The sequence below is a fragment of the Otolemur garnettii genome, unplaced genomic scaffold, assembly GCF_000181295.1.
Source record: "Otolemur garnettii isolate 467f Iridium unplaced genomic scaffold, OtoGar3 scaffold00084, whole genome shotgun sequence".
NCBI classification, from domain to species: Eukaryota; Metazoa; Chordata; class Mammalia; order Primates; family Galagidae; genus Otolemur; species Otolemur garnettii.
Window position 1 is genome coordinate 7,494,535 of NW_003852479.1, and position 11,860 is coordinate 7,506,394.

At 45.4% G+C, this 11,860-nt stretch overlaps 1 protein-coding gene across 1 annotated transcript in view; it reads left to right on the forward strand.

Moving 5' to 3' along the window:
• Positions 1-8,508: 8,508 nt before the first annotated feature.
• Positions 8,509-11,860, forward strand: part of SAMD7 (sterile alpha motif domain containing 7) — a 26,250-nt gene continuing 22,898 nt past the window's right edge. The window contains exons 1-2 of the mRNA XM_003794680.1: positions 8,509-8,594; positions 10,134-10,258. Of these exons, the coding sequence (XP_003794728.1) occupies positions 8,509-8,594; positions 10,134-10,258 (211 nt within the window). The remainder of the gene's footprint in view (positions 8,595-10,133; positions 10,259-11,860) is intronic.

Genomic DNA, 11,860 nt, shown 5'->3' on the forward strand with positions numbered 1-11,860 from the left:
TGAGCAGGGCTGTGGAGGCTCTGGACCAGCCGCGGGAAAACATCATGGCTTGTCTTTGTCCTGAGTGCGGGTGCAAAATCACAACTCTCCTGAAAGGTGAGTGAACAGTTCCCAGGGTGTTGCTGGGGCTCGTCCTCATCCTTTCCTGGGGAGCTTCCCCGACTGTTCCCGAGGTAGCCAGGACCCAGCAACCCTCCTCTCTCTCCGAGTCACCTCTTTCTGAGAGCCCACTGCCCACCGTGAGGGAGCCTGTTAGCAGCTGAGTACCTGCCTGGGACCCCTCTCTGCAGCTTCACCCAGGACTGAGCAGGCCCCATCCCCCCGCATCGGGAGGACCCAGTTAGACACTGCACTGTGGGGAAGGGTGTGTGGGGAAGCTGGGGGTGGGGGGAGCACTTGAGGGCTCAGCTATGGTCATTTTCCAGCCAGAGCAGGAGAATTGCAGTGTCTTAACTATCAGTATAGCTGACGGGTATGCGCCAAGTAAACACCAGAAGCTCCTCCTGCTTCTCTACCTTTCTCTGGGCCCTCCTTGGACTCTGTCCCCCAACAGTCCCTAGTACCAGCACCTTCCTGGGCAGCCTCGACCACACCAGCAGGCTGGAGCTGGTGAGGAGTGAGAGAAATGACCCCTGCCCGCGGGGTTCTTGGGGACTCCTCCAGGGCTGAGTCAGGGAAAAAACGTGTCCTTTGTGAATCCACAGACAGCTCTGATCAACGCTTCCCAGAGAAACCAACTAAACGGAGGCTGAAAGGAAGGCCAGTTGTCCCCTGATGGGTGGCCAGGAGCCCATGGCTCCTCACAGCTGCTGTGTGAACACAGTGAGCTTAAAAGTTTCTGTTGAACGATGTGTGATCAAGTCCTTCAGGTACAAGCTCTTCCGAGACTCTCAGTGATTAAAAACACACAGACATTAACAAATGCTTCTATGTTCATTAGGAGAAACTCCAAATGTACGAGTATATACAACACATCAAGAAAGACAGTTTAGTGAAAAAATTAAAGCAAATGGAAAATAATGTCAGGAAAACTGAGATGAAGCCCCTTTATATAGAGCACGGCTTTCACCCAGGCCACGAAGACTCTTCTCAGTGTCTATGGAAATTAGAGTACGGTTGTCAATTCTGGAAGCTTCAAATGGTGCCATTGGTTTTGTTAAATTTTTCAGCTCTGTGGAAAATAACCTATTTCCTCTCCTTGTGAAAGCAATTTTTCCTCTAGAAACCTGTTGGAAATATGGAGCAGGTTAGAGTTGCCTCGAAGAGAAGCTTATTACTTTCTCAGACAGTGTTTCTCTTTTGTGTCAAACTGAATAGTGGTATTAGGTGAACGCACACAAAGCATCTTAAGGGCTCAGGGAGGATTACGCTGAGGGCTAAACTCTGAGACAGGTTTATTTCACTGCAGTACAGTTTCCCGGGCTTAACATCCTTTAGCCTATCGGTAGAGGATGTCAGAGGGCAGAGTTTCCAGCTGAAGTAGGACTTGGGCAACTTAGAGAAGTTCATGTTTAAGGCGAGGCTCACCTTGATTAGGACGGTTTTGAAAGAGTCGTCAGGCATCGTTTGCAACCTGCAGTCAGAGACACTTCTGCAGTTGAAGGGCAGAGAGTCGTTGGAAGATCCTTCCACTGGCAATGTGCAAAACCAGAGTCTTTACCCAGGACGTAAGTACACACCCCTGCACACCCGCCAGTCCCAAACAGTGGGATTGCTCTAAGAAGTATGTCGTACATACAAATAAAAGGACGCTTTTATCTGAGAAGGAGGTGCTTCGGCTTATCTGTAAATTATACTGGCTCCTTTCCTAACATTATGACAGCTAATAACTTCCTACGTGACCAAAGTTACTAAAGAACAGAGATGATATGCCACTCCTGCTAACTCGTGTGGCCTGGCTTGGTTTTGTGTTTTTAAAGGAATTTTATTTAAGATAAAGTCAGTTCCAAGTTGTACATAAATTTATTCATGATCTTGAAATTGATTAAGGGCTATGCCTGTGTGTTTACTGCTAAACATTTCCACATGTTATTATTTTAATGGCCTTTTATTACTATAGATAACTAAAATTGTCCAAAATTGTCATAATGTGTGGACCAGGAAATATCAGTGTAGAAAACTTCAGAAAAAATATTAATGAATAATCAATAATAAGCATGAAATAAAATGTCTGTTGATATTTCTTAACTCTTTCTTTAAAACTGTCTAACTAAAATACCTAATATTCATTTCAATTATATGAGTACTGTCTGAATTCCACTTTAGTATCTGTACAAATTTATCATGGACTTTGCCTCACAATGTTTCCTTTTTGTTTTTTCTTTCTTATTTTATTTTTTATTTTTTATTTTCTGAGGAGGAGGAAAGATATAACTGAGCAAAGGAGGAAAACGCCAGACTGTGGTCTCAGAATCTCCCCGTCTTTTGAAGAAAGTGAACATGACTTATACAAACTGTAGAGGCCCATAAATTATGTTGAATCTAAACAGAGGAAATGACACAATTTCTACCTGCTTAATGATGACAGAGCTTTGTCCTTTTTCATGACAGTATTTGTGATTGTGCCTAGAACCTGTCCTTTCAAGAAGTCACGGCGGGATCTACTGACAAAGAGCTTGCAGTGTGAAAAGAAGGGAGAGGAGGCAGCCTGCATGTGGCCACCTGCCCCCAGCAGCACTTTCTGAGGTGTGTGCGGCGGTGAGAGGCATCTAGACAAGCGCCACACATCTGCCTGTAGTGACAGTGAAATGTGTTTTAGGGCCACTCCCGCCTGCTCCAGCATTAACTGCCTGCTGGCCGTGCTACTTACCACACAGTGGCAACACATTCTCACCGCCCCTGTGCTGGTGTAGCAGAGAAAACGCTCATTGCTGTTTAAACATCAGTCTAGGGCAGCACCTGTGGCTCGAAGCAGCAAGGCGCTGGCCCCATATGCCGGAGGTGGTGGGTTCAAACCCAGCCCCAGCCAAAAACTGCAAAAAAAAAAAAAATTAAGTCTAGCTTCCCTCCAAAGCAGGTGTTAGTGGCATCATCCAAACCAGTGGAAGGAAAGGTCTCTAAAGACCTGTCAGGGGAGCCAGGCAGGGAGACACCTGGAGAGAGGCCCATCCAGGTGGAGCCTGGAGCATTCAGAGGAGAGGGCTCACCAGTCCTCCCCTCCCCGCCAGATGCAGGCTGGGGCTGTTTGGAGTTGTTGGGGGCACCACCATCTCAGAAAAGGTTGAGAACAAAGACAAGAAGCCAGAGCCTGGATTGCTGAAACTGCCCAACATGGGTTTAACAGCAGAGAAGTGTAACACCCGATTTTAAGTTGAGTTCCACACCCCCTGCCAGCCCCATCGTTAGTTAGCCAACCATGTGCTGGTGTGGAGTGGGGGTGCGTGTGTGCTGAGGGACGTGGGCCGCATTCTGACTCAGGGTCGAGCAGACAGGGGGACAGCCAAGAGAAGGGAGCAGCGGTGTACACAGGAGCCCCATGAGGACACCGAGGCAGAGCCAGGGAGCCCGTGAGCACTGGGGATGTAGGACAGGGCAGAAGGGGGCATTTGCCACCCAGACCTTTAATGGCAATGCCATTTGTCTTAGTACAAATGGCCACAATGCAGGTTTGAACTGAAGATTTCATAAATGTAACGGTTTCACGTGCTTGAAATAAGAGTTTGGGCTAACTTCAGAATTTCTTTGTAATCATCTAGAAGATGTTTATTTACAGCTAGACATAGTCAAATATTTTATGCCAATGTATTTATCTAATTTACTTTAAACTTTCTTTTTTTTTTTTTTTTTTTGCAGTTTTTGGCCAAGGCCGGGTTTGAACCCACCACCTCTGGTATATGGGGCTGGCACCCTACTCTTTGAGCCACAGGCGCCGCCCCTTAAACTTTATTTCAATTAACAAATATATTTGGAATGTCAACATAATTATTTTTATTGTATGCAATATTTTATACAATTATTTTTGCAAACTTTCTCTTATTGGATATAAAAGTAGACTCTTCACACTTCTAACTATAGCTACGAGAAATTAGCACAATCTCTATTTTCTCAGCTAAGTTTTACTGCTAGAAGTATTTGATAATGAAATGCTTTTAGGCTGCTGTAACAGTTTGCCTAAGATTTCCAATTTATTAGTTTAAAAAACTGAAAAAATACTTAAGGAAATGTGAATTATCCTTTAGTGTTAGTATTCTGTGCAGAACTCACATTAACACAAGACGCCTAACTCATTGAACATGGGCAGCTACTTAGCCCTATTTTATCCTTAAATAGAAGACCTTTAAGAACATCTTCTCCATCTTAAATTTTAATTTAAGAATTTATATTTATTTTTCCCAGAATTGTGGAGATTTTAATTCTAATGATCTACTTTTCAAAGACGAAAACTTACCAGATACAACAGTTATTTAAAAATTAATTCATTTTAATGCATAGAACCCCAGGACACATGCACCATATATGCGACAAACATTTTTTATATGTATGATCCAGGGTTTGCTAAATTCAGGTGCACTGGGTCGTCCCAGCACAACCACTGAGAGGCCCTGGGCTGCTGGCGCTGGACAGGAGCTCAGGAAGTATCCGCTGACTCAGCGAGGGCTTTAGTGCATGGCGTCCATATCTTACTGTGACTGCCCTAATCAGTTGAGACAGAATTAGCACTAGCTAAATCGTCTATGTGCTGCCTGGAGGAGTTTGTTGAGGGTAAGAGTCTGAAGACCCAGATTAAGGGGTCCTCATCCTCCTAATGTGCTGGGCGTCCAGGATTAGAGCTCTGGGTCACAGAAATCCAGCCTGAATGCAGACCTGAGCACACCACACTCTCCCACTCCAGGATTACTGGACAAGCTCGGCCCTTAAATGTACACACCAGGCTGCACTTTTACTCAGGAGCGTTCCATCTGCTATGGCAAAGTGACTATAGCTCAGTTTGTTCACATGTGTCTAAAATAGAAGCAGATTCCCCAAAAACGTGCAGGTTAATATTTTATGGCTCACAGGTTGATTGTCCCCCCAGAGTGATGGTTTTAGAGCAACACACATTTGGAGTTTCAAGTATCCACCAAGCTGATGCAGGGAGAGATCTGGTCAACCTCAGAACATTGCCTTGAAAGTGCTGATTATATTTGATTTAAATCAAAGATACAACCTGGTTTAGGGCAGTGAAACTCCTCTGTGTGGACTTTGGGCAGGAATAACATGTGGACATCCCACATACACCCTCTGGGCCAGGATGTCCGGGTGGGGGCTGTTCATGTGCACTGGGGGTAGATGGTGAGCCTACAGTGTGTGATTTGCAATTTGAAGCACGCAAATGATAATGGGCATCACATGAAGCAAGGTAACTTTTTAAAGAAAATCTGGGTACCAATAGATACGATAGTGACAAATAAATAGAGTTCACAAATACCAGAATAAGAACAAGGGAAGCCAAGTGGAGCCCAGACCTGTGGCAGGGAGGAGTTACAGATGTCAGAGGCTCACTGCACCCCCCACCCCACCTCCATGACATACAGACATTTCTGTAGATACTGGAAACAGCTGACTCTTCTGATGAAAGCTTGGTGGATTGATTAAAAACCACAAACCACCATATCCCACATATAGCAAAATTTTATAAATCAGGTTCTACCTTTCTGGCGTTATAAAAAGAAACAAAGGCAGACCAAAGGATGATGGAATTAAGAACAGACATGGTTCCAGGATGACTTTGCTGGCAATTAGATGAGCCTTGCTCTGATGCCTCCTTTCCCATTGGTCTGATAGCATTGAGTTCCTCACTTATTTCACTGAACTTGTGACTAATGGTGAAAAAACTCCCGCTGTGCCGTTGCAGACAATGAACCCTTCAGAGCCTCGCGGAAATATGCTGATGCCTGGGGAACCCGGTTCTTCAGAAGAAAGGCACTTGTGCCACTTCCCGAGTGGAATGACGTTAGAAGGTGAGCACGTTGCCTCTGCAGCTCTCCGTGCTGTCCTGCCCCACCTTGCACCCCCCTGGCCTGCCTCTGAGCTCCCAGCAACCAGGGAGGTCCTTTCCCATCTCAAGCACCTGCATCTCCATTTCTCAGTCAGAAGTTTTTCTTGGCACCACAGGAACTCACTGCATCCAGATCCACCACAACCCAGATGCAGCAGAGAACTGTGCTCACAGTCAGCAGCCAACAGAAATTGAGGGGTAACTGGCCAACTCTTTGCCCCTCACAAAGACAATTCTGGGACACAAACCACAAGGTTTCTCGGAGGGTCTCGGGTAGGGATGGCGCCAGGTGCCCACAAGGACAACAGGCACCTTAACTCACCCCTGCTGGATCTTCCCTTCCTGGTCTTACTTCCCTATTCCTAGAGCTTCCTAGAATCGCCTTCCAAATAAACTATTTGGGGTTCCCAAAGTGGCAGAGTCTCATACTGTTGGTGACTTGCCTCCATGGCTTTTCCCGAAGGTGACAGGGTGAGGAGAAAGAATCAGCTTCTAAGGACATCCCCTCCGCTCCCTTTTCTCCTTTCCGTTTTATCTCCTTCCCTTTGACTTGTCGCCAACAATACACAGAATGCAAGCTGCACGTTGTATATATATATATGTATGTATATATATGTATGTTTAAATTTATTGTTGGGGATTCATTGAAGGTACAAGAAACCAGGTTTCACTGATTGCATTTGTTAGGTAAAGTCCCTCTTACAATCGTGTCTTGCCCCCAAACACATTGTATATTTTTAAACAGCCTTATTGAGGAATAATTTATATGAGAGAATTACACATCCTTAACATGTCGAATTTGATGGGTTTGGACATTGGCACACACGGGGTAGTAACACACCCACTACTTCCAAAGCTTCCTTTTTGTTTGCTTGTTTTTGTGGTAAAAACACTTAACATGAGATCTCTCTCTTAACAAATTTTGAAGTACCCAGTGGATGACCCTGGAGGACATTTCACTGAGTGGCAAGCCAGGTACTGCAGGTCAAACACTGCACATTTCTGCTCCCAGGAGGTATCTGAATAGTCAGATTCACAGAAGCAGAGAATAGGACAGCAGTTGCCAGAGAAGTGGGATGGGGGAGGTGGGGTTAGTTCAATGGATGTGAAGTTTCTTTTATGCCAGATGAATAAAACCACATGTCATAGCCCCTACAGCACTCACCTTACAACCTCTATGCCACTCATTTCAGACTCTTGCTAGAGACCATCAATTCACAACACAATCAAAGTTCAACAGTTTTTTGAAATGAAACGTCAAGCTGTGTCCCACTCTGCTCTGCTGTGCGGTGGTCGAGGAGAAGAAGGTGGCTGTGCACCCAGATCTGAGCACCTGAGACGGCAGCCATGGCCATGTCCCCACTACATGGCAAGACCAGCCCACAGCTGACCCAGCCTGTGGTCTTTGTTGGTGACCCGCGGCTTACAGCAGCTAATCCTGACTGTGCCTAGGCTGGCCAGACTCTGAGGCCACCGTCAGGGAGAAAATTCCTCTGACCTGCAGCAGTGCAGTGGAAACGACGGAGCTGGAGAACTTACGGACTCGATCCAATTCGGCCAGTGGGGTTAGGTCTGGAAAAGCAGCTAGAGAAGTAGCTGCATGTTTAGACAGCATTATGTCTTTAGCTTTTGAACCATAATAATGAATTAACTATTTTAAAAATTAAATCAAATATACACACAAGGAAGGAAAAAAAGAAAGAAAGGAAGATCTGTACTTGGAAGCACAGAACGTTCCTTCCTAATTTTCTTTCCATCAAAACACAGATAGGTATCTCATATTTTTTTAAGTAAAAATTAAGAATGAAGGGGAAACTAAAACCGCCCGTTTGGCTAGTACTTGTTCAATATTTAAAATTATTCAAAGGCTGTTAATAATTAAGAAAATGTAAGGCAAAATATTATCCCTTTAACAATATAATCGCTTTTCCTAACCACTAAGTTCTGATGATAAAGCATATGAATTCGTATGCTTATGTAGGTTAGGACATCATTTGGTCACTTGTTCTAAGTAAGTACATTCTCATGCAGTCAGCCTGTATGCCCTCTAATTAGATATATTTTTAGCCAGTAGGAAGATTTTCCCTCCTCCATTTTATATTTTAATCTTACCAACTAAATAGAAATATTTTTCAAAGATTGAATGCATATATGGGAGAATTAATCCATTTGTCCCTCTGGAAATCAAAATAAGCTGTAAGGAAAGAAGTTGGTATTTCTGGAATCTCACAAGGCTGGTTTAATGCTGCTGGTGCTTGCAGTGCGGCGGTGTCACGGTGTTACCTGGACCGCAGCAGGGTCCTCGGGCTCATGCTGACAGCTCACCGAGCTCTACAGTCACACTGGGGCCTTTGCAAGACTAAAAGCCAGGGCAGCTCGTCTTCCGGACCATGAGGAAAATACACAGGACTTTCATCGTGTTCAAGAAGAATTCAAATAGTTCACAAAAAGTAGAGTTATTTGTTCATGTGTCTCCCTGGTTCTTTGTAGAACTTCATCAGTGGCGAGAGATGCTGATGACAAGCCCCGTGATGGCTGTGAGCCCTTGGTTGGCAGCGGCAGGGCAGCAGAGGATCCCGCTGGTCCCCTCACCATTTGGACCTCCAACTGTGGACAGGTATTCTGGGCAATATCATGGTTCAGAGGAGAAAATGGGTAATAGGAGTTTGGGAATGCTGTTGGCCACAGTGTCATTTTGTGCTGTAATGTTATCTCCATAAACTGCAGTCCACTGATTCAAGGCAAGGTGCTCTGTGCCCTCACGAGCAGGATGGCTGTGCTCACCTCCTGGGGGGGTCTGCTGACCTCACTCAGCACCTGCTTAAGGATCGCCTGCCATGCAGTGGGCACTCACTAGGTGCCAGGGCTGGTGTGTTCATCCTCTGTAGCTACAGTGATGAAACACAGCAGACTGGCTGGCTTACATGACAGAAAGTCATTTGTCCGGGTCTGGGGGCTGTGTAAGCCTGAGACTGAGGTGCTGCAGGCCTGGTTTCTAGGGAAGCCTCTGTTTTGGCTCACAGACAGATGATGGTCTTTCCTTGGCAAGCATTTGCAGAGAGAAAGAGAGAGAAATTTCTGACATCTCTTCCCCTTCTTAAAAAAAAATACTGGCCAGGAACAGTGGCTCATGTCCACAATCCTAGCACTTTGGGAGGCTGAGGCAGGAGGCTCACTTGAGCCTAGGAGTTTGAAATCAGCCTGAGCAACATAGTAAGACCTTGGCTCTACAAAAAGTTTTTAAATTAGCCAGGTATAGTGGCTTGTGCCTGTAATCTTAGCTACTTGGGAGGCTGAGGAAGGAGGACCACTTGAGCATTGGAGCTAGATGTGAGCTATGATGATGCCAACTGCAGTCCAGTCTGGGCAACAGGGTCTCTATTTAAAAAAAAAAAAAAAACAGTCCTATCAGCTTAGAAGCCCAGCCTTAAAATATCATTTAGTCTTCACTGTTTGCTTAAAGACCTTATCTCCAAATACAGTCACACTGGAGGGTAAGGCTTCAACTTAGGAATTTGAGGGGGAAATAGTTACTTACATCCATAATAGTTGGGTGTCCTGGTTTTCCTATGATAGAACTGGTTTTTTTTCTTTTTAATAAAAATGAAATTGAAAGTACTTTAGTTGAAACTTTGACAGTATCCTATCTTCCCTTCCTTAGAATATTTTTACATTCTGGGGAGAAAATAAGACTCACTATTTCTTATTTATGGCATGTGAACAATAGATTTGGATGTCTAGAGACCACTGAAGTTTGGCAAAGTAAATAATTTGTCCACACAGGTAGTCAAACATCAAGTCCAGATGACAGACCCAACCAAAGCATGTCCATTAATGAGAAAAGAATTTGCACGCAAAGCAGAACTTTGGTCATGAAAATCAGAGATTCTGATAGGTTTGATTACATCTTTTTCAAGACATCCCTCCTAAAACTTCCTTTTCCTGCGTCCCTGTCTTGTTGTTAGAGGATCACTCCTTCCACAGTAGAGTTCCCCTCCTAGGCTCACCATAGAGAGTATCAGGACTTTTCTACTTCATTTTAGGAAAAAATGATAGCCTCCCATATGACAGTCAAAAAAAACCTCACTGTCAAAACAATGGAAATTTTATTAAACTGCAGCCTCATTGTACCTACTTTTTATCTTTTTTTCCCTAGAGATCTATTGCCTTCCATTGTGGCTCCACCTGACCCCAGACACTTTTGTGTTCCTTCCCAGTATGGATCCTCTGTTCTACCGAATGCAAATTTGACAAATATGCTGTCCAGTCACACGTACTCAGGTAGGATGGTGCATGTCTCACCCTCATCACAGAGCCCTGGTGTCCAGTCACACGTACTCAGGTAGGACGGTGCACATCTCACCCTCATCACAGGGCCCCAGTATCCAGTCACACGTACTCAGGTAGGACGGTGCACGTCTCACCCTCATCACAGAGCCCCGGTGTCCAGTTACATGTACTCAGGTAGGATGGTGCATGTCTCACCCTCATCACAGGGCCCCAGTGTCCAGTCACACGTACTCAGGTAGGACGGTGCACGTCTCACCCTCATCACAGAGCCCTGGTGTCCAGTTACATGTACTCAGGTAGGATGGTGCATGTCTCACCCTCATCAGAGAGCCCCGGTGTCCAGTCATACATACTCAGGTAGGACGGTGCACATCTCACCCTCATCACAGGGCCCCAGTGTCCAGTCACACGTACTCAGGTAGGACGGTACGCGTCTCACCCTCATCACAGAGCCCTGGTGTCCAGTTACATGTACTCAGGTAGGACGGTACGCGTCTCACCCTCATCACAGGGCCCCAGTGTCCAGTCCCATGTACTCAGGACAATGCATGTTTCACCCCACAGGGTCTGCAGAGGCCCTGCTGAACTAACGAACACATGTCATTTGCCATGACTTTACCACTAAAGTTTGGAGACAGGGTGTGTGGAGGTTACATGTGTGGCTGGTACAGTTACAACTCAAGTTCAGGTGGACCACCATGTGACCACCCACAAGTCACTTAAGTCCTCCAAACATTAATTTATTCATGAAGTACATGAGAGCTGCAATATTACTACTTGTCTTGACTTACACAAGAGAAGATGAGATCTGAGGATTAATGGGGCTTGGACAGTTTCTTTTTGGCTCGATAGGTCATCGTGAGAACTTGGTTTTTATTCTGAGTGAAAGTAGGAGGCTTAGAAGCATGTTAACAAGGAAGTAACATGATCTTACTTAAATTTTACCAGAACCATTTTGGCTGTGGAGATGGGGAAAAAAACGGATAGGATCAAAGTTCTAGGAATAAACTTACCAGAGTTAATGCGCTATTGTAATAGCCAAAGATGACCATGTTTGGCTTTGGGTGGGGGCAGCAGGAATGATGTGAAGTGGTTGGATTCCATAGTTATTCTGGGGGTACAAACAGTACGATTTTCTCACGAGTTGGATGTGAGTGGTGAAAGAAACAGAGGTACAAAGAATGACGTCAACATTTTTGATTTGAATAACTGGGAAGGCAGAGGTACTGCCCACTAAGCTGAGAAAGACGCTGAAAGAAACTGAATCCACGAGGAGGTGGGGACGGGGAGGCTTCGGTTGCTCATGCTGCATCTGAGATGCCAGACAGACGTCCACGTGGAGATGTGGGACTCCGAGGACAACCTGCACATTTAATTTTGAAAGTCATCAGCATATACGAGGCTAGGTAGGATTATCCGGGGAGTGAGTTAGGTAAAGAGTCGAAAGGATGGTCCCTAGGACACAACAGCAGAGTCCAGAAAGTGTGGGAGAGCAGGCATAGGAGAAAGAGAATGAGGGCGGGGCACCCAGTGAGGTAGAAAGACCCAGGAGAGCACAGAGGGCTGACAACAAGGGAGACGGGGCTGGAGGGA